The sequence below is a fragment of the Xyrauchen texanus genome, chromosome 32, assembly GCF_025860055.1.
Source record: "Xyrauchen texanus isolate HMW12.3.18 chromosome 32, RBS_HiC_50CHRs, whole genome shotgun sequence".
Lineage (NCBI taxonomy): Eukaryota > Metazoa > Chordata > Actinopteri > Cypriniformes > Catostomidae > Xyrauchen > Xyrauchen texanus.
Window position 1 is genome coordinate 12,590,674 of NC_068307.1, and position 23,607 is coordinate 12,614,280.

At 40.0% G+C, this 23,607-nt stretch overlaps 1 protein-coding gene across 1 annotated transcript in view; it reads right to left on the reverse strand.

The window, feature by feature from the left end:
• Nucleotides 1-23,607, reverse strand: part of LOC127625651 (nuclear receptor coactivator 3-like) — a 76,336-nt gene that overhangs the window by 4,143 nt on the left and 48,586 nt on the right. Inside the window, exons 5-20 of the mRNA XM_052100958.1 lie at nucleotides 21,540-21,714; nucleotides 20,553-20,738; nucleotides 20,322-20,408; nucleotides 19,682-19,825; nucleotides 19,195-19,342; nucleotides 18,579-19,090; nucleotides 17,304-18,316; nucleotides 14,126-14,243; nucleotides 12,889-13,047; nucleotides 12,542-12,772; nucleotides 12,259-12,373; nucleotides 10,223-10,394; nucleotides 9,424-9,786; nucleotides 8,777-8,878; nucleotides 8,597-8,662; nucleotides 6,701-6,881 (exon numbers count right to left, since the gene is read on the reverse strand). Coding sequence (XP_051956918.1) covers nucleotides 6,701-6,881; nucleotides 8,597-8,662; nucleotides 8,777-8,878; nucleotides 9,424-9,786; nucleotides 10,223-10,394; nucleotides 12,259-12,373; nucleotides 12,542-12,772; nucleotides 12,889-13,047; nucleotides 14,126-14,243; nucleotides 17,304-18,316; nucleotides 18,579-19,090; nucleotides 19,195-19,342; nucleotides 19,682-19,825; nucleotides 20,322-20,408; nucleotides 20,553-20,738; nucleotides 21,540-21,714 — 3,772 coding nt within the window. The remainder of the gene's footprint in view (nucleotides 1-6,700; nucleotides 6,882-8,596; nucleotides 8,663-8,776; nucleotides 8,879-9,423; nucleotides 9,787-10,222; nucleotides 10,395-12,258; nucleotides 12,374-12,541; nucleotides 12,773-12,888; nucleotides 13,048-14,125; nucleotides 14,244-17,303; nucleotides 18,317-18,578; nucleotides 19,091-19,194; nucleotides 19,343-19,681; nucleotides 19,826-20,321; nucleotides 20,409-20,552; nucleotides 20,739-21,539; nucleotides 21,715-23,607) is intronic.

Below are 23,607 nucleotides of genomic sequence, written 5' to 3' on the forward strand. Positions count from 1 at the left end.
AGTCTATTTATTCCATTTTAAGAGTGTAGTCAATCATTAGACCAAGGTAATGTAGGCAGAGATCAGTGAGGTGCATCGCAGTTCAAACAGCAGGTCATTTTGGTGAGGTCTATCCTAAGTCCAAGGTTCAGGCAGTGGCATATGAAGTATCCCATGTCTTATGGTTTGAGTTGGCATCCGTTCATCCACTGAAGTCCATTGTAATAGACTGAAGTGATGTCTGGCTGGCACACTGCGTTTAGTCGTCATCACTCAGAGACACGTAGCAGTGGAATTATCTGAATCCCGAGGCTGAGACAGGGAAACAAATAAAATTATATTATTGTACCATTAAATTTTTTTTGCAGAGTTATAGATTATGATAAATGTTTTTGGTTCCAGCAGACCTAACTAAAGCAGCCTAATTGTGAGTTGATGGATAAATTAGGTGTATGCCTGGCTAAATTGAAGAGTTTTTAGTCTAGAGTGAGTGAGTGAGTGAGTGAGTGAGTGAGTGTGTCTGCATCCCGAACTGCATCCCGAACAGTGTTAGGGAGACTATTCCATATTTAAGGAGCCAATTCCATATTTAAGGAGCCAAATAGGAAAATGATCCCGCTCCTTTTGTGGATTTTGATATTCTAGGAACTATTAACAGGCAAGAATTTTGTGATCGTAATTACCATGATGGAATAGAGCATGGTAGGTCACATAATTACTGCGGAGCTAGACCATTCAAAGCTTTGTATGTAGTTAACAAAATTTTAAAATACTAAATTAAACAGGTGTAACTATAATGTAACATTATGAAATGGGGCTAATAAGATCATATTTCTTGGTTCCAGTCAGCACACTTGCTGCTGCATTTTGAACCAATTGAAGTTTATTTATTGAACTTGCAGGACATGCTCCCAGTTATGCATTACAATAAACTAGTCTTGAGGTCAAGAACGCATTAATTCATTTTTGGGCATCAGCAACAGAGAGCATGTGTAGTAACTTAGCTGTTCTACAAACATTTGAAATTATATTTTTAAAAGACAGATTGGTATCATATATAACACCCAAGTTCTTCGCTGTAGAAGATGATGTAACAGTACATCCATCGAGAGTCAATTATATTTTAGGGGCTTGTTTTTGATCCAATAATCAGTACCTCTGTTTTGTCGGAATTGAGTAAAAGGAAATTTCTGGCCATCCAATTTTGCATTTCATTGATACACTGCTAATTTGGACAATTGTGAAATTTTGTAGGGTTTCGAAGAAATATAAAGTTGGGTATCGTCGGCATAACTTATTCCACGATTCCTGATAATATCTCCCAGGGCAAGCATGTATAAGCAATTTATAAGGAGAAAAGCAGAGGCCCTAAAACTGATCCCTGTGGCACACCATACTTTTGTTTGATTTGGCAATTCCTCGTTTACACAGACAAAGTGGTAGCAGTCTGCTAAATGGGACCTAAACCATGCTAATGCAAGTCCCCAAATGCCAACATAATTCTCAAGCCTATTCAAGAGAATGCCATAATCTATGGTGTTGAAGCCAGAATTAAGATCTAAAAGCACTAGAAGAGAAATGCAGCCACAATCAGATGATAAGAGCCATTTGTAACTATGTGCAGGCTCTGTGTTGTGATGGGGCCTAAATCCTGAATGAAATTGTTCATATCATTTCTCTGTAGAAATGAACATAGTATGACTCTACCCTCCCTAGCAACCGGGCCAGTTTGGTTGCTTATGAGACCTGGCTGGAGTCACAGACACAACCTTTTCTAATATGTTCGACATTTGAAATCAATTTGAAATTAATATAATTAGCCAGTTTTCCAGGATCAAACTAATGATAACTTCCATTTTAAAGTTTCTTGGGACATGTCCAAAGGATAGTGAGGAGTTAATAATATTAAGAAGAGGTTCTGAGATTATAGGGAATATCTCTTTTAAGAGCTTAGTTGGTGTTGGATCTAACATACATTTTGTGGCTTTTGATGTTTGATAAGTTGTGTTAGCTCTTCATGACCTATGACAGCAAAGGATTGAAGATGCTTGTGAGGAAAATTATGAGATATTCTTTTCTGTGGTACTGTGACAGACGTTTGCATAATTCCAAATTGATTTCTGATTATTTAAATTTTATCAGTAAAGAAATTCATGAAGTCATTACTATTGTGCTGCGATGGAATATTGAGGCTTTATTCCTAACCAATTTAGATGCAGTACTGACTAAACAGCTAGGATTGTTGTTATTTTTTATGAGTTTGCTAAAATATGCTGACCTGGCAGCTTTTCGTGCCTGTCTGTATCTACAGACTCTATCGTTCCATGCACTGCGAGATACCTCTAATCTTGTATTCTTCCACTTGCGCTCCATTTTCCGAGCATGAGTGTGATCATTGTACCATGGTGCAAGTCTTTTTTTCTTTAATCGAAGGGGGTCGACACTATCAAGAGAACTAGAGAAGAATGTATTTATATTTTCTGATATTATTTTAAGTTCTTCTAGACTTTTTGACTTACTGAGTATAAGAGAAATCTGGAAGATTATTAGTCAAGCTATCTTTAGTGGTCAAAAGAATAGTTATCCCTGAGTGATGGCGTGGTGTAGATTGAGTAACATTAGCTGATTGCAGCATACAAGCGATGAGGTAATGATCATGTCAATGAGATTTCATCGCTCTGCTGCAGAATTTCTATAGTATCAACATCAACACCATATGACAGAATTAAAACTAGCATATGCTTATAGTGATGAGTTGGTGCTGTTACATTTTGTGTGACTCCAAGAGAGTTGAGAATATCAATAAATGCTAATCCCAATGTGTCATTTTCATTATCTATGTGAATGTTGAAGTCACCAACAATTAAAGCTCTATCCACAGTAGCTAATAGATCTGACAGAAAATTAGCAAATTCACCAAGGAAATCAGAATACAGCCCGGGTGATCAATCTACTGTAGCAAGTGCAAAAGACGACAGAGATCATTTTTTCCTTTTGAGTAACGCCAAAAACTTCACAGTAAATTGCAGCAACACCTCCTCCTCGACCCTTCAGGCAAGACTCATGTTTATAACAATAACCTGGGGGAGTAGATTCATTTAAACTAATATATTCATCCGGTTTAAGCCAGGTTTCGGTCAAACAGAGCGCATCCAAACTATGATCTGTAATAATTTAATTTACAATTAGTGCTTTGGTTAAAAGAGATCTAATGTTTAGTAGCCCTGCCTTTATATGATGTTTATCTTCTACTTTTTTGTTATTTTCAAGTTTTAACTTGAACTTAAATTTTCTAAATGATTTAAGGAGGGGTTTGTGTTTGGTAGATCAGGGAACAGACACAGACTCTGTGTTATCTAGGTGATACAGTCTCTCTTTGTTGTTTTTTTGACCTGTGTGACATATCAAGACAGCTAGCAGACCTTTAGATTAGCCAGTTTGTCTGCTTCCTGACCTGGGCCCCAGTTAGACAAATCCTATCACTATTAAGACTATGAGCCAAATTACTAGAGTGGAGAGCGGCACCTTCCCTAGAGGGTTGAGTCAGTCCTCTCTTTAGCAGGTCAGGTCTACCCCAAAAACTCATCCAATTTATCTATAAATCCTATGCTATTCTCCGGACACCACTCAGACATCCAGCCATTCAGTGACCCTAATCTACTCTAAACCTCATCACCATGACGAGCAGGGAGGGGGCCAGAGCATATTACAGTGTTTGACATTTCACACGCCTCTTTAATATTAACTATAGTGATCTCCAACTGGCAAAGCTGGACATTGTCAGTGCCGACATGAATAACAATTTTAGAAAAATCGACATTTAGCATTAGCCAGCACTTGTAAATTTGATCTGATGTCAGATGCTCTGGCACCGGAAATGCATTGAACAATAGTGGCTTGAGTATCTATTTCCACATTCCTTACAATAGAATCTTCTAAAACCAAGGCTCTTTCAACATGATTCTCAGTGGGTGCATCACTGCATATGTATGAGGGGAATCGATTGGAAACCCAAACAGGAATTGTTGGAGTGGTGTCGCTTTGCTGAGCGAGTATGCTGCCGAGACATCAACCAAATGCCCTGCTGCAGGGGCTCTACAGCCAAAACCAGTGCTTGTGTTGCTCGCTGTACAGCCCACATACAAAACAGTATCTACCACCTTCTCTTACTCACTGACCTCCACTAGCGTTCGGATGCGTGTCTCTAACTCATTAACCTTCTCCGTCAGCCTGACTAATTCCTTAGATTTATCACTTGTAAACCTCTCACTGCTGATAGAAAAAGCTATAGTAAACATGTGGCATGCAATGTAGGCAGCAATAATATGAGCGAATGCCAGGACTTACCACAACTGTTTGTTGTTGTTGTCGTTATGGTTGTTCTTGAACGGTGAAGGTTTGAGAGCGATGTGAATACCTCATGCAATTGTTTGCTGTTGTTGTGTTAGTTCCAGATCAGCAGATGTTTAAGATTGATGCAATAATCAGTGTAAAACAAAGTGGAGTAAAAGAATGCACGCAGTCAAAATACGAGACGTAGGCGATCAGTTGATGGGACAAAGCAATCCAAACTTACAGCATTAGAATAATAGTTTCCAAGGTGGACTTTCATTTACCAAAGTGTGCAAATAACCTCTCCAAGTTATAATTAATGTGTTTTATTGAACATGAAAACAGAATAACTGAAAACTATGAATGCAAAAATCGAATATATATACACACATTAAAATATATAAAAATAATTAAACCCTCCAAAATTTGCCCCATTCACTTCCATTGTACAGTGGGTACGGAAAGTATTCAGACCCCCTTACATTTTTCACTCTTTGTTATATTGCAGCCATTTGCTAAAATCATTTAAGTTCATTTTTTTCCTCATTATTGTACACACAGCACCCCATATTGACAGAAAAACACAGAATTGTTGACATTTTTGCACATTTATTAAAAAAGAAAAACTGAAATATCACATGGTCCTAAGTATTCAGACCCTTTGTTCAGTATTTATTAGAAGCACCTTTTTGATCTAATACAGCCATAAGTCTTTTTGGGAAAGATGCAACAAGTTTTTCACATCTGGATTTGGGTATCCTCTGCCATTCCTCCTTGCAGATCCTCTCCAGTTCTGTCAGGTTGGATGGTACACGTTGGTAGACAGCCATTTTCAGGTCTCTCCAGAGATGCTCAATTGGGTTTAAGTCAGGGCTCTGGCTGGGCCATTCAAGAACAGTCACGGAGTTGTTGTGAAGCCACTCCTTCGTTATTTTAGCGGTGTGCTTAGGGTCATTGTCTTGTTGGAAGGTGAACCTTCGGCCCAGTCTGAGGTCCAGAGCACTCTGGAGAAGGTTTTCGTCCAGGATATCCCTGTACTTGGCCGCATTCATCTTTCCCTCGATTGAAACCAGTCGTCCTGTCCCTGCAGCTGAAAAACACCCCCACAGCATGATGCTGCCACCACCATGCTTCACTGTTGAGACTGTATTGGACAGGAGATGAGCAGAGCCTGGTTTTCTCCACACATACCGCTTAGAATTAAGGCCAAAAAGTTCTATCTTGGTCTCATCAGACCAGAGAATCTTATTTATTACATCTTGGAGTCCTTCAGATGTTTTTTAGCAAACTCCATGCGGGCTTTCATGAGTCTTGCACTGAGGAGAGGCTTCCGTCGGGCCACTCTGCCATAAAGCCCCGACTGGTGGATGGCTGCAGTGATGGTTGACTTACTACAACTTTCTCCCATCTCCCAACTGCATCTCTGGAGCTCAGCCACAGTGATCTTTGGGTTCTTCTTTACCTCTCTCACCAAGGCTCTTCTCCCCCGATAGCTCAGTTTGGCCGGACGGCCAGCTCTAGGAAGGATTCTGGTCGTCCCAAACGTCTTCCATTTAAGGATTATGGAGGCCACTGTGCTCTTATGAACCTTAAGGGCAGCAGAAATTGTTTTGTATCCTTGGCCAGATCTGTGCCTTGCCACAATTCTGTCTCTGAGCTCTTCAGGCAGTTCCTTTGACCTCATGATTCTCATTTGCTCTGACATGCACAGTGAGCTGTAAGGTCTTATATAGACAGGTGTCTGGCTTTCCTAATCAAGTTCAATCAGTATAATCAAACACAGCTGGACTCAATTGAAGGTGTAGAACCATCTCAAGGATGATCAGAAGAAATGGACAGCACCTGAGTTAAATGTATGAGTGTCACAGCAAAGGGTCTGAATACTTAGGACCATGTGATATTTCAGTTTTTCTTTTTTAATAAATGTGCAAAACTGTCAACAATTCTGTGTTTTTCTGTCAATATGGGGTGCTGTGTGTACAATAATGAGGAAAAAAAATGAACTTAAATGATTTTAGCAAATGGCTGCAATATAACAAAGAGTGAAAAATTTAAGGGGGTCTGAATTACTTTCCGTACCCACTGTAAGTACCTCACTGTTACCTTGATTTTTTTAATAAAAAGATAGACGATTCAGAATAATTTTAGTGGTAATTAACATCATGCCACAAATGCTGTTGATTGAGCTTAACTTGTATTGAACCTGAAATATTCCTTTAACTTCCAAAACAGTGCACACTGTCTAAGTGCCAATTACCAAAACTGGTAGCTACACTAATAGATATTCTATTCCATTTTGTTATTCACCATTTTTTATAATATTATGAACTTTTCTGTATCCTGTTTGATTTCTGCTATTTTTTGTCCATTATCCCAAGATTTAGCCTACCATAGTTGCCTCCATAGTTAAAGGCTTGCTGGCCAGCCTGGTTCATTGGGGGTCCTCCCATGGGGTTGTCCATTCCTGTAGGGGCAGTGACATTAGGAGGGGGGCTGAAGCCTCCAGGTGCAACCTGCTGCTGTTGCTGCTGCTGCTGCTGTTGTTGCATCATCATCATCTGTCTTCTCATCTGCAGTAGAGACCACACTAGTTAAATAGTTTTTAATACAATCCCAATTTCAAAAAAGTTTGGACAGTATGAAAAATGCTAATAAAACAAAAAGGAGTGATTTGTAAATTATATTCACCCTTTGTTATATTGAAATCACTACAACTACACATTATATGTTAGATGTTTAACCTTGTGAATTTCATTGTTATTTTGAAAATGCACAGTAATTTCAAATCAGATGATTGCAACATGCTCCAAAAAAATTGGGACTGTTGGTGTTTACCACTGTGAAACATCACCATTTCTTCTACTAACACTTAAGCATTAAGGCACTGAAGAGACGTGTTTGTTAAGTTTAAAAAGTAGAATTTCCCCCATTCATCCATTATGCAAGTCTTCAGCTGCTCAACTGTACTGGGTCTTTGTTGCTGAATTTTGTGCTTCACAATGCACCACAGATTCTCAATTGGAGATGGTCAGGACTGTAGGCAGGCCAATCTAGCACCCACACTCTCTGCATATTTGGCCAGTATGTGGTGTGAAGTTGTCCTGCTGAACATTCTGGGATGTTCCTGGAAAAGACGGTGCTGAATGGCAATATATGCTGCTCCAAAATTTGTACATATATGTCTGCATTAATGGTGCCCTCACAAATGTATGAGTTACCCATGCCATGGGCACTGACACACCCCTGGCCCATACAGACACTGACTTTTGGACGTGATGCCGTTAACAGCTTGTTGGTCCTTCTCCTCTTTGGCCTGGAGAAAACGATGGCTGTTTTTCAAAAACTATTTGAAATGTGGATTCATCGGACCAAAAAACACAGTTCCACTGTTGTATTTTCTAACTAAGATGAGACCGAGCCCAGAGAAGCCGGCAGCGCTTCTGGACAGTGTTGATGTAGGGCTTCTGCTTTGCTTTGCATAGTAATGTCTTAACTTGTGTCTGTGGATGCAGCGGTGAATGGTGTTGACTAACAAAGGTTTCCCAAATCCCAAGCCAAAGATTTGACAATTTTCCTTGAATCTTTTAACTATTGTGCACAGTAGAGTGTGAAATGCCCAAAATCTTTCCAATTTGTCTTTGGGGAACATTGTTCTTATAGTGCTGGATTATTTGCTGAAACATCTGTGGGCAAACTGACAAGTCTTGAACGATCCATGCTCTTAAAGGTCTTGGCAGGCTCCTTATACAGTATACAGAACTATTGCACAATTGTCTCACCTGTTTATCATCTCCTGTTTCACATCGCCTTTTTATTTTAACTCGTCAAATTGTTATTAGTCTTAAATTGCCCGTCTCTTTATGGAGAGTGTTGCAATCATCCGATTTTAAATGAGATTAGATTAAAAAAAAAAAATTCACAAGGTAAAACCATATACTGTGTAGTGATTTAAATTTAACAAAGGGTGAATATAATTTAAAGATCACTACTTTCTGTTTTTATTAAAACTTTTCATACTGTCCCAACTTTTTGGGAATTGGGGTTGTAAGAGGACGGAAGTAGCAAATCATACTTTAACTGTGATGACATTTTTTGTTTTTTTAATACCAGCCCTAGGCTCTATATTCAGCCAAAGAAGAATCAGACCACAACCTGCACGTTTTAGCCAATCAGAAAACTCGGAACTCAGTTTTGTGCACAACACTATTGTTTTAATGGCAACATGTCATTCCACATTTAATTTATTCCACAAAATATTTGTTGTGAAAATCCGATCTGTTAGCACCTCTGTTTGAAGATTGATCATTTCTCTACTGCGTTGGGCCATCATCTGAGCGTTCAGGAAACCAGGCTAAAGATAGAGGAAGGGATGTGAAACACACATAAGGCTTCAAATATCATAAAAAATAAATAATAATAAAAAACATATGAACCATGGTACATAAACTGGTGAGCTTAAAAGTACCTGTCCGCCCATGCCTGGCTGCATGGTAGGTCTCATGCCAGGGTTTGCTGCAGGATTGCTATCTGGCCTCATCACCATGGTCTGCCTATTTTGGTTCAAAAACTGCAGTAAAGGAACAATTATAGTGAGATTTGTTTAAGTAACAAAGCATTCATCACACAAAATGAAATAACCAAATCCCTTCTGGTAGCATTTCTATAAAACCCATCAAATGTTAATCAATTGCACTACTTGGGCCAATTTGAGTTTTCACCATGGTTTTTGTTGCTTTTTGTTCTTGTGAGGTAGCTTTGAGGCCATCTATATGCAAGTCTACTCCTAAAACTCCTAAGTTATCATTTCGCAGATAATTAAAAAGTACAGTCATTCTCTTTCAGGAAACAAAACAACATCTGGCATTCATCTTGCATACACAGGCATATCCAAATCTTTGTCCAGTCAAATACACTTTAAAAAGAAAATAGCAATTGGCAAATCATGGTTCATGCCTGTTATGTAAACTAAAGGCTACTGGCTTTTAAAAAACAAAATGGATGAGTCTTCTGATGTGTCTGCTACAATTTTGTGTTTCAAAAGGAAATGTGTCCATACAGGAAAGAAAACTGCATGTGTCTTTTAATGCGTTTTTAAAAGAGTAAACAGCTCACCTGCTGGCCTTGCAGTCTCTGCTGGAGCTGATATCTGAGAGGCTTGGTTGTATTCATCATCCGAGGCCTTATCATGTTAGCACGTGGATGCATAGCACCCATACCACCCATTCCAGGGAAGCCACCTTGCTGGTTCATCTGATTCATCATGGGGTTAAACCCTGGGGAAGACTGCGCCTGCATGGGACTGGGTCCAGGACCAGTGTTGGGACCAAGGCCATATCTGCCTTGCATCCCCATGGATGGGGGGCCTGGATAGCCCTGCCCATACATACCCTTGGGGTCCATACCCATAGATGAGTCAGGGCCTGGGCAAGGACCAGAGAAGTGGTCTGTTGGAGGGGGCTGATCTGTACTATGACCCTAAAGAGAGATAAGAGTAAGGTGTTGGTTTTCTGCTGGGTGAGAAGGTGCAATACATTGGCCAACAAAATTTTTTTTATTTGCACACCAAACCTGATGTATGAATGTCTTAGCATAAAAAAATAAAATAAAATAAATAGATATACCGTTTCAAATTAAGACCCTTTCTGATTGTAAAACTTTGTGGAACATGTCCGAAGTTAATGTGATGAATTACACCTTTGGTGGATAATCTGCTAGGACACCAATTTATTCCGTTAGAGTGGAGTTTTTACAATTTGATTTTGGATTTTTTCCTGTTTATTAGACAAGAAAGTGAAGGCTGATAAGAAATTATTAGGGAGAAAGAAGGGGATTGGGATTGGGGCAATACGCAGTTCGATCGAACATGTGTAAACAGAGGGTTTATGCTTTATGAACTGAAATGTCCATCTACCTGGCCAACAATATCCGGAATGCCAAGGGCGCGATCAATCTCCTCCAGAGCGATGACATCAGCATTGTTAAGCAGAGTATCCAGCTGGTCTAGCAGAGCTCTCTCATCACTCTGGCCCTCAGTGGTGGATGGAGGGACCAGAAGTTCATCCAGAGGGTTATTAAATGGCAGTCTAATATTTCAAAAACAAAGAGGATTTTACACACTTTAGTGGATGAAGACACTGTCTATTCTCTAATTCTCAAAAGCAGCATTTTCAAGCTTTTTGGTGCTGAGGACCCCCAAATATGAGAATCCCCTTGTGAAGGATCCCCTTTCTAAAATATAAAGGCAGATATATATGTACATTTATAAAGACTTACTAATACAATGACAAACATTTGAGTTTGAGTTTATAAAAGACAACATGTTGTTTGCAAAATTTAACAATGTCATTGTACTAAATCCAAAACATATTCAATTAAAATAAAATATAATCTCAAAATTAGATCAATTGTATTACATTTACAGTGTATCTTTTTTAGAATAAAATAATTGTGATTCAGCAAAAGATTTTTAAATAGTCTTTACAAAGCAGAATGCAACAGTAATAATGTCAAATTCAATGTAAATGTGTTGACTGTGTTTAAAAATAAAATGTTAAACATATCTAATTACTATATTAAAAGGAATATTCCAACTTATTCAATATAAGTTGAGCTCACTAGACAGCATGTGTCATAAAATTGATTACCACCAAATTATTTTGACTCGTCAATGCTTTCCTTTAAAAAAAATCAAGGTTACTGTGAGACACTTATGATGGAAGTGAATGTGGCAAATCTTTTTAGGTTTTAAATTCTTCTGTTAAAACTCATGTATTATTTGAGCTGTAAATTTGTTTTAATCATCATTTTTACCATAATTCTATGGTGTGTTGACATTAGATCATCATGGCAATGAAGCTGTTAAATGTTATCACACTAAAATCATGTTAACACATATATTGTTTACGTCTTGTGGCTATACCTTTGAAACAGTTAGTATTTTAACGTTTACCGATTGGCCCCACTGACTTCTATTGTTAGTGCCTCACTGTAACCTCGATTTTTGCTTCTTTTGAAGAAAAGGAGGGGCAAGTCAAATGTAATTTTTGTGGTAAACAATATTATACCATGTATCCTGTCGATTGAGATTAACATGTATTGAACCCGGAATATTCCTTTAAATTAACTGGTGCTTTTTCTTCTTCTCCCCTTTTCTCCCCAATTTGAAATGCCCAATTCCGAATGCACACCAAGTCCTCGTGGTAGCATAGTGACTCGCCTCATTCCGGGTGGCGGGGGACATATCTCAGTTGCCTCTGTGCCTGAGACTGTCAATCCATACATCTTATCACGTGGCTTGTTGAGCGCGCTACCGCGGAGACGTAGCGTGTGTGGAGTGTAGAGGTTACCCCATGTGACTCTACCCTCCCTAGCAACCGGGCCAATTTGTTTGCTTAGGAGATCTGATTGGAGTCACTCGGCACACCCTGAATTCAAACTTGTGACTCCAGGGGTGGTAGTCAGCGTCAATACTCGCTGAGCTATCATGGGGTACAAGGACCCCAGTTTGAAAATCACTGCTCTCGATTTTTAAAGCTGCTGTAAATTGTGCGATTTTTAAATACCATGCATAAAATGTTCCAACTACGGGAGAGATATCACTGAAATAAGTGGCCTGAGAAACAGCACTTGTCTCTTTGACAGCCAGAGGCACTTCACACAGAGAAAAAACAAATCTTAGAGCAGCCTATGCGTGTTTGCCAACCAGAAATCTTGGGAGATGCGTACCTGCCTTGACTTTGCACTTTTGGGTTTTCTGACATCAGAGTTTGCGGATATGGTCAAAGGGATAGGGGCAGTCTAATTCAATGACCAAGTCTGGTAGATGTTAGCAAGACAGATAACTTCGCTTACAGCAGCTTTAAACATTCGGCATCACTGAAAGTAGGCAAATCAACTAAAGCTGAAGTAGAGTGTAACCTGGAGTCATTACTACATCATTAAGTTTACCTGTTTGCATTCTGTCCTCCCTCCATTCCTATCCCACTGTCTGGCCATGAAGGGGAATGTGGTGGAGGTGCTTGCCCTCTAAATGCATTCATACCCATCCCTACCTCATATGGCCCTGCAAACAAACATCATGCAATTTAAAATATGCTATTTGATCTAATGTCTAGACACATGTTGTAACTGGCCCACAATGCTTGTTTGGGATCATTTTGAATTATCCGTTTTTTAAAGAGAGGTTTTCTCCTTTCCTTACAAGCATCATTCTATAAGGAAATACACTTACCCATATCCATTAACTGCTGTTGCAACATAGATCTGGTTGCAGGAACGCTGTTAGATCTGTTAACCATGGGTCCCCCCATCATGCTCTTGGGATTGTGGTCCATGCCTGGGCGACCAATGCCCGGGTGTCCTACAGAACCAACAGGGTTGCCGCTGGAATTGGTCATTCCCCAATCTCCGGCACCTGCCATAGGAGGGCGATTAGGCATCACCATTGGCCTGTTGGGACCTCCTGGAAACAACATGTTGGGAATGTCATTTATAGACCTAATGTTCATTTAAATCAAAGTTGCAGAGTAATAAAACTTTAAATCTAGCAAGACCCACATTTGCATATCTCAGACTCACCCATGCCCATCTGGTTGTCAGTGTGCTCTTGTTTGACAAGAGAGGAGGGGGCACTCCTCCTACCCATCATCCCTGGCCCGCTGAGGGGTTTACCATCTACAGACACTGCCCTTTGGAAGGGCACACGTTGACCGGAAACCATACCAACACCCTCCCGCTCTGCAACACAATAATACACACAAATAAAGACATAAGTAGGTGCCCTAACGTACATAGCCATTTTTCCAAATCTTTAACAAGCACAGGGTCATCAAGAGTAAACCTTAATATACACAGATCTGCCACAACATTAAAACCACCAACCTAATATTGTGTAGGTAGCCCTCGTACCGCCAAAACAGCACCAAACTGCATCTCAGAATAGCATTCTGAGATGTTATTCTTCTCACAACAATTGTACAGAGCGTGTCATAGACTCTGTCAGTTACCATAGACTCTGTCAGTTCGAACCAGACTGGCCATTCTCCGTTTACTCTCTCATCAACAAGGAATTTCCATCCACAGAACTGCCACACACTGGATGTTTTTGGCACAATTCAAAGTAAATTCTAGAGACTTTATGCATGAAAATCCCAGGAGATCAGCAGTTACAGAAATACTCAAACCAGCCCATCTGGCACCAACAATCATGCCATGGTCCAAATCTGAGATCACATTTTCCCCCATTCTGATGGTTGATGTGAACATTAACTCCTGACCCATATCTGCATCATCTTTTGCACTGCACTGCTGCCACACGATTGGCTGATTAGATAATTGCATGGATGATTGTCTGTGCCAGACAGCCTAGTTTGAGTATTTCTGTAACTGCTGATCTCCTGGAATTTTCACACACAACAGTCTCTAGAATTTACTCCGAATGGTGCAAAACAAAAATTAAAAAAAAATATCCAATGAGCAGCAGTTCTGTGGACAGAAATGCCTTGTTGATGAGAGAGGTCAACAGAGAATAGCCAGACTGGTTCGAATTGACAAAGTCTATGTTTACTCAGACAACCGCTCTGTACAATTGTGGTGAGAAGAATAACATCTCAGAATGCTATTATGAGATGCGGGTTGGCGCTGTTTTGGTGGCAGAGGGGGATCTACACAATATTAGACAGGTGGTTTTAACGTTGAGGCTGATTGGTGTATATGCACAGTACATTTTCTGTTGAATTGTACATGTTATCACCAAGTCAAATTACATTTTCAACACCCCATGCTGACTTGTGCCCCTGAGGTGATTGTGACTCACCATGTGCAGTGCTGTTGGGTCCATTGCCCTGCTTATTGCCCCCTTCTGTCCCAGAATCAGCAAACATTCCAGAGCCAGAATTCCTCAGCCCTCCAAGAATGCTCTCCAAGCTGTCCAGCTGGAAAAACAAAGGACTGATGTTATAATTATTTTCATTAGATCACAAAGAGATGTACAATATATTTTTATTGCATATCAACAAACATAATTTAGTAATTATCATTATTTTTAATACTGATTAAAGATCTGTTCTGTATCATTATCCAGATACAAGTAATTTTTCAGTCAGGGGTTTTCAAACTGGAGTTCAAGGACCCCTAAGGAGATGCGAGGCGGTCCAAGTGTTTCTAGAGACATTAATTTTTGTAATGCCCAATTCCCACTACTTCGTATGTCCTCATGGTGGCGCGGTTACCTCAATCCGGGTGGTGGAGGACAAGTCTCAGTTGCCACCGCTTCTGACACCATCAATATGTGCATTTTATCATGTAGCTCACTGTGCATGACACCGCAGAGACTCCACATGTGGAGGCTCACGCTACTCTCCACGATCCACGCACAATTTACCATGTGCCCACACTGAGAGCGAGAACACCTAATCATGACCACGAGGAGGTAACCCCATGTGACTCTATCCTCCCTAGCAACCGGGCCAATTTGGTTGCTTAGGAGACCTGGCTGGAGTCACTCAGCACACCCTGGATTTGAATGCACTATTCATGCCCCAATTTCTAGAGAAATTGTGAGAGCAAACAGTTCCCCCCCCCCCCAAATGTATTGTTTAGGAGTGTCAAAGTGAAATGGTAAGATATTAATTAAATATGTTTAAAAGGTGCAATATGTAACAATTATCATGTTATATTTGACTTTTTACGCAAATGTGTGAACGTCTTGTAACGCAACTTAAAAAAGTAGCCCTTCCTGTACTTCCTAGGTTGCCTATTAAAGCCTGTTGACTGATTTTCATGTGAAGGGAGCAGGTCGCTTTTGCCAGAAAAACAAATGAGCCAAGAGCCTTGCCACAGAGCTTCTCTTCCGCTATTCAATAGCGACAACTGTCTGCAACACTAGGTAATGTTATCTTTCACATAACTGGTAAAATGTTATCTATCACATAACTGGTAATCTGGTAATCAGAAGGATGCTGGTTTGAGCCCCACAGCCACCACCATTGTGTCCTTGAGCAAGGCACCTACCTCCAGGTTGCTCCAGGGGGATGTTCCCTGTAATAAGGGCTCTGTAAGTCGCTTTGGATAAAAGCATCTGCCAAATGCATTAAAAAAAATAACAAAATAATGTAAAAAATCTTAGAGATGGAATCCAGCAAACGTCCAGCTCCCACACAAACTCAGAGTAAGCCAAAAAAAAAAAAACATTAATCTACTGAATCGGTCGAGCGAAAACTAGGGTGAACATTGGCAGGGCATTTGATTCCTGGAGGTACCTTTGTTTGGTTTGGGGATCAAAACTCCCCCTGAATTGGCATTCTTCTTATTGGACAGGTAAGCTTACATAACTGAAAAGCATGTGAAATGTAGTGCCATAAGGATTGATCTGTGTAATTTTAGCTAACTTGATCTTGCCTGCACAGTAATTGTCATAAATAATGTTACTCTGTAATTATTCTGCAAGGCAAACTACAACAATACATGAAATGAATGCTAGACAATGTTCAAGATAATGCAAAAAGACCCATTCATTAGTGTAACGTAACTTGGTTATGCAGACAGCGCATCGATATATCAAAATGACAGCTGTGATGGAATCACATCAATACTGAATTGTGTCAACATATTTATAATGTATATTCTATTGTCATCATCCACCAAATGTATTCAATTTAGTCAAATATAATATACAGTCTCAAAGTTTGTAGTAAAACAATCATAACTGTGTAATTATAATTAAGCTACCTCATCTGTCAGCATGATGCCGGTGAATCACGTTATGTCATTGTTTTGGCTGATGCTCGCACACGTCCCTATGGAGTGTGTGCACGAGAGCGTGCACGAGCAACAGGTAGTCGGCTGCAGTTCAGTTAATGGCCACAGGAGTCATTAATAACAAGCGTTTCTGAATCTTACATACTGCACTTTAAATGCTATATTTTTAATACATTTAATGAATTTCATATTCTAGCACTATTTTTTGTTAAACTGCTGTGGAACAATATATATTGTGAGAAAATAAATTTGAATTTAATTAAAATTTGTATCTTCAGGTTTACATGCTCTATTTGGCCAAAAGTATGTGGACACCCCTTTCTAATTAACAGGTTTGTTTATTTCAGTAGTTTCTGTGATAAAGCACAATACTACTCCATGCAATGATATTCTGGCAAATTTTGTGCTTCAATCTTTGTGGCAACACTTTGGGGGTGGGATCATTTCTGTTCCAGTATGACCCCTGTGTACACAGCGAGGTTCATAAAGACATGGTTTTCTGAGTCTAGTTTGGAAGATCTTGACTGGCCTCCACAAAGCCCAGATAGGAGCCAGCATAACTATGCAGAACTTTTATTTTGGCAGAAACTTTCATTTTGGCAGTACACTGAAGGACAAAAGGAAGAGAAATGCTCTCGTCCATTTTTCAGTCCACAAAAACCCAGTGTTATGAGGTTATTTAAGATTTGGATAGTAACTTTCAGGGGCCAAGCATATTTGGAATTAACAAATGTGCAATTAATGAATGTAGAGCACTGTAAATTTAACACACACTGTTTATTATTCCATGCATGCTTTGGGTATGTGTAACAATACAGAGAACAGCGCTCTGCAGAATAGAATGTCAGAATGCACAACTTGTCATACCTTGAGGCAGTTGAGCTACAACAGCAGAAGACCACATCAGGCACTTTATTAGGATTACAGTGTTCTTAATAAAAGTGCTCAGTGAGTGTGTGTGTGTGTGTGTGTGTGTGTGTGTGTGTGTGTGTGTATGTGTATGTATATATATATATATATATATATATATAAAAAAACTGCCTTTATATATTAGAAAAGGGTGTCTCACGCAAGAGGAACATGATATTTGGGGGTCCTTGGCATTAAAAAGTTTGAAAACCACTGTTTAACCAATTACTTTTTATTTTTTTTTATACAGCTCCAAAATGAAAATCATAAAATATAGAACTGGTGTGATCTTGAGAAAAATGAACCTAAAAAGCAACCATACATACCTCATCAGGTGGTTCAATCTTGACTTTGCCATCCTGGCTGTTAGAATTAGAGTTTGTGACCCCTGACCCTTGCCCTGCAGTGGCCCCTCTCCCCTCCAGCTCCTCCAGCTTTGGTTTGACCTCTGTGGCATTGGGCTCTTTGGAGTCATCCTTATTGAGGAGGTAGTGAAGGAGGGCTTGTGGCTTTTTTCCTTCTTTTGGACTGTGCTGCTCCTGTTTGAGTTCCAAACTCCTCCCCTCAGCACCTGGGTGCTCTGAACCGAGAGAGGTCTTACCTGTTGCCTCGGCTGTGATGCGAGCCACCTCGTCAGGTGTGTTTCCATTTTGAAGAAGCTTGTGGAGTATCTTGTGTTTCTCCTGTAATGTGTGAGTACCATGTCCACTAGTACAAGCTGAAGACGACACTCCTGAGCATTGTTGATTTGCATTATTCCCAGATGATGGACCAGAAGATGAGGAGGATACCCCTGTTGATGAAGGACTCATCATGCCACCTCCTACATCCTTGGAGTCAGGAATCATTGGCGTGGAGGCACGACCTGGAGTAGGTCCACCAGTCACAGTCCCAAGACCAATCTCTTCAGTTGGCGAGGTGAGCAACTGCAGTAACTTCTTGTGGCCCTTTCCGTCAGGGACTCTCCTATTGACATCTGCCCCAGTAGAACCCTCCTTGTTGGACTGACTGTCTGGCTTATCCACTGCGGTTTCAGAATAAGAGGCTTGCTGTTGATCTAATCCAGTGCTATGGGCACTTGATGGGCTCTTGGAGTCACCAGTAATGAGTTTGCTGGTGCCAGTCTGACTTGGCTGACAGGACTGTGTTGAGTTTATACTGGGAGAGCTATCAGATTTGTGGGCTGGTGAGTTGAGAGCAGAAGGTAGAGAAGAGCCCACCCCTTCACTGATGGCCTGCAGAGCATTTAGTGAGCTGCTAGAGAAGGTGTTGCCAACTGCTGGACCAGAGGATCCACCACTGCCTCCCATGCCCACAGGACCCATGGGGGAATGCATACCTATTACATAAAGAGAAGAAATTTTACATATCTTGAGCTTGTTTGAAAGTTTACAACTAATGCTATAAGACCAATTGAAACACAGCTAATATATTTCAAATAGGCCTGTATGGAATCTGCACACACAAATGCACAAGGAGATGCAGATGAGTAGAACTTTGTAAATAACTGCCGTTCGAATTCTGGAAATCTTTTTGTGGAATTCTTCAATCCCAAATTCCATACAGGCCAGACTTTATAACTGTTACGAGGGGACACATACTTCCAGGTGAGAAGGGACTTGCACCCATTTTTGGACTCCCTCTTATTCGTGGGGACCCCATGTGATTTTGTTGGGCAGGATTCATACCAGGACTGCCTTGGGAAGGGCTTGTCATGCCCATACCATAACCACTGTGGAACTGACCCTGCTGGTGCTGATTCATGCCAGGATGCCCCATCTGATTAATCTGACTCATGGAATTCATCTGATTCATCGGAATCATGGTGCCCATTTGATTCATACAGTTCATCTGATTCATGTTCATTTGATTCACTGAATTCATCTGGTTCATTTGATTCATCTGATGCATTGGGTTCATTTGATTCATCCTGTTGCCAGGGCCATACATGGGGCCTCCTCTTGGCCCCATATGACCTTGCTCGTTTATGCCATAACCCCGGGTATGGCCCATGCCTCCACCTGGAACCATGCCCATCTGGGCATTAGGATTTGAATTCCCCATAACTGATCGCATTACACCACCCTGGTTGGGTCTGTATCCATTTTGCTCCCTGTATGAAATAGAAAGACAGAAGTGAATGGAATGGGTTACCAGGAGTACCACCATTAAAGGGCAAGTGGAAGCAAACTAAGATTTGGGCAGAAGGCCACCAACCTCTGCAGAAGATGAGAAGAGAGGTAGGTGAGCGGATCATTGGTGACAGGGTTGCGGCAGAGTTCACTGCGTGTTTGTGCTGTTACCAGCGTGCCATCTGACAGAGAGAACCAATAGGGTGGAGTCTCTGCTCTACCATGCATATATGCTGAAAAGGGAGAATAACAGGAGTAAAAATATATAAAAAGAAACAAAAAAATTTACAAAATGTTCCAGTGGTTCTCAAACCTGTTCGTGGAGGTCCCCCAACACTACACATTTTGTATATCTCCCTTATCTGACACACCCAAATCAGGTCTTGGAGTCACCACTAAAAAGCAGATGAGTTGAATCAGGTGTGTTTAATTAGGGAGATATCCAAAATATGTAGTGTTGGGGGGCCTCCAGGAACCGGGTAGGGAACCACTGGATTAATTTATAGTTTGTTGTTTGGCATCTTAAAAGACATTTATACAGGTACAAGGGGCACAAATGTAATATCACAAACCTTCTTGATAGTGTCTCTTGTAGGACCAGGGTTGACCTTCACTGCGATGCAGGAACATTTGCATACACCTGCGCACTAAATCCTCCCAGCCAGTACGCATGGTGGTGTGCAACAAACTCTGCTGCTCGATCTCGATCAGTTTACCTGAGAACAGACACACACAGATAAATGTTAAAATAGGACAGTTCACTTTTATCAGATGCAATGGATTTAACCATTATTTACCGATAATCTTTCTCTCCAATGGAGCAAAACAAAATCATATGGAACCTTTAGATGCATCACGACAGGTTTGATATCACTGATGCCAAATGGCACTGATTCTAACATGTCATGTTAGAGGGGAAGATTATCAGTGAACAAAAATGTAAATTCGGTGTGTTCCTCACATGAAGCATTCATTTGGATTCAGAAGACTTGGAATATTGAGCATATGTATTATTGATGACATTTATGATGCTCTTTTTTTGTCCATTTTGGTGCTTGACAGTATACATTTTTTTTATTTTCTATCAGTCACAGAATATATAAAATAATACAGGGTTGGAACACCATGGGGGTGAGCAAATGATAATATATATTTTTTTAGGAGAACTATTCATTACGTTAATCAGTCAAACAACACTATAACAGATTTTACCTGACAGCTCATGTCTAGTGCTGAATCGTTCCGTCCTCTCCACTGCGGTCACTCTCCGTGCTACACAAATCATACACGACTGCAGGTCTGAAAGAGAAAGAAGACTCCTTTTTCCACCCTTAATTTATAACAACATCTGTTATGTCAAGGTCATCATGATGAGACAAATGACACAGATTTCAATATTTGGTAAAGTATTTATGAGATGAGATGCATGAAATGATGCCTTACCTTCCCCTTCCTCCATCATAGCCTTAGGCTGCGTTAGAGCAAAACACTGCATGGTCTCATAGCGCGGCCCACCAGCCCCCTCTTCTCCACCAGGACCACCATGGCCGAACTTCACTAGCATACGACAGTTAAATGTGTGACTCTTTTGACGGGAGGCATCTCCACCCCACGAGACACTTTTGGGACCTACATTCATACAAAAATGAAAAATTACATCAAAGACTAATATCTAACAGTTGATGTCTGGGATTTGTCACTGTGTTGAACTGAATAGCATGCTTGATGGGATGCTGGTTTACTCTATCAGGGAACAAAGCAGTCGATTATGTATGATCTATAGACTAAACAGCTTGTAGAATTTTTTTTTACATTTACTGTTTTTCACAATGATTTTAATGGCATTACAAATTTAGGCAATGCCATATTGCAATTATTTGAATGCACTTTTACTTTGCCATTAAGTTTCCTCTTTAGACTTAAAGTGTTGGATCTCTGAAGTTAAAAAGTTCAAACTACACATTTCAGTGAATCTGATACATGATTCTGATTCAATGATTAGTTTGTGTAATCAATCAAATTTTCTTAGAAATGACCAAGAGGCATTTTATATGTTTTGAAATATTTTAATAAAAAGGTAATATAAATATGAAATGCCTATAAATAAAAATTATTAAATATAATTCTTCTTAGTGTTCATTTAGTGTGTGGAAAACAATTATTACATTAAACACATTTAATCTACTTGACCATTGGTTTTTAGTCATAAATAATCATTCCTCTAATAATAATTATAATTTCTGTACCACTAACCTCAAACGAATTGCAAAATACACCCTCTACAGCAATTTTTGAAAATCAAGTAGTCCTGCCCAAAACTCCCAAAATTGGTTGAGTTAATGTTGCCTGTGCATATTAAACTAAGAGCACATACATTCAACTTTAAAACACTACGTGTGTTTACTTTCAGAAATACAGTAGCAAATATACCATTGCTTTTGGGCAGGTTTTTATGCAGCTCTTCTCTATCCTCCTCGTGCAGTATGTTATAGATGCTGGTGTTGATTAACTCCTCCTGTTTATACTGCAGATACTGAGTCACATTATCGGACACAAAAACAATGCTGCCTTCACGACTCACTACAAACAAAAACCCATCAAGAGCCTGTATAGACAAAGAGAGAAAGAGAGAAAGTGCACAAAAATATTATTAAAGCATTGACTACATGGGTTGCAAAAATACAAAAACTATTCAAACTAAAATACTTCTTAAGCAAATGCCTTGAATACACAAAATGTATTAACAAATCATAATAAAGTAAGGATGATAGCATATGTTTATATAGTGACTTTTGACATTTAAGGTCTCTAATGTAAGTAGAGGGAATTGTTGGCTTAAACAAAACTTGCTAGCTGTCTGTCTGCATACTGAAATATCAATTAGACATCAATTAGAAGAATCAGAATGTGATTCAAAATTTTTGCCAAGTATGCTTACACCTACAAGGAATTTGTCTTGGTGATGGTAGCTTCCAGTGCACAAACAATGCAACAACATGACATAGATACATACATCACACACACACACACACACACACACACACACACACACACACACACACACACACACACACACACATATATATACATACATATATACACAGTGATGCTGCCACCACCATGCTTCACTGTAGTGATGGTATTGGCCAGGTGATGCCTTGTTTCCTCCAGACATGACACTTGCCATTTCAGGCCAAAGAGTTCAATTTTGTTTCATCAGACCAGAGAATTTTGTTTCTCATGGTCTGAGAGTCCTTCAGGTGCTTATTGGCAAATCCAGGCGGGCTGTAAAGTGCCTTTTACAGAGGAGTGGCTTCAGTGTGGTCACTCTACCATACAGGCCTCATTGGTAGAGTGCTGCAGAGATGGTTGTTCTTCTGGAAGGCTCTCCTCTCTCCACAGATAAACGCTGAAGCTCTGTCAAGAGTGACCATTGGGTTCTTGGTCACTTCCCTGACTAAGGCACTTCTACCCCGATCGCTCAGTTTGGCTGGGCGGCCAGCTCTAGGAAGAGTCCTGGTGGTTCCAAACTTCTTCCATTTACGGATGATGGAGGCCACTGTACTCATTGGGATTTTCAATGCTGCAGAAATGTTTCTGTACGCTTCCACAGATCTGTGCCTCGATACAATCCTGTCTCAGAGGTCTACAGACAATTCCTTGGACTTCATGGCTTTGTTTGTGCTCTGACATGCACTGTTAATGGTGGGAACTTATATAGACAGGTGTGTGCCTTTCCAAATCATGTCCAATCAACTGAATTTACCACAGGTGGACTCCAATCAAGTTGTAGAAACATCAAGGATGATCAGTGGAAACAGGATGCACCGGAGCTCAATTTTGAGTGTTATGGCAAAGGCTGTGAATACTTATGTAGGCCTACATGTGATTTTTTCGTTTTTTATTATAATAAATTCGCAAAGATTTAAAACAAACTTCTTTCACGTTGTCATCATGGGGTACTGTTTGTAGAATTTTGAGGAAAATAATTAATTTCATCCATTTTGGAATAAGGCTGTAACATAACAAAATGTGGAAAAAGTGAAGTGCTGTGAATACTTTCCGGATGCACTGTATATACACACACTATATATATTATATACACACACTATATATGTAAAATACACACACACACACACACACACAGTATTGTGCAAAAGTCTTAGGCACATTAGATGTTTCACAAAAGCATTTGTCATAAGATGGTCATTTATATCTTCAGCTTTAGTGACTGAATAGGATATATAAATGTTAGACTCCCAAACATTACTTTTGCAAATAGAAAGAAGAACAGGGAGCCCTGCAACAGATGTCATGGCCCCCATAAATTCCCCCACTGAACATTGTGTCAGTCTGAGATTACATGGAGACAGAAGCAATTGAAACAGCCTAAATAGATAGAAGAACTGTGGTGAATTCTCCAAGAAGCTTGGAACATGCTCTCTGCCAACAACCAAGAAAAACCATGTCCAGGTGTACCTAGGAGAATTGGTGCCGT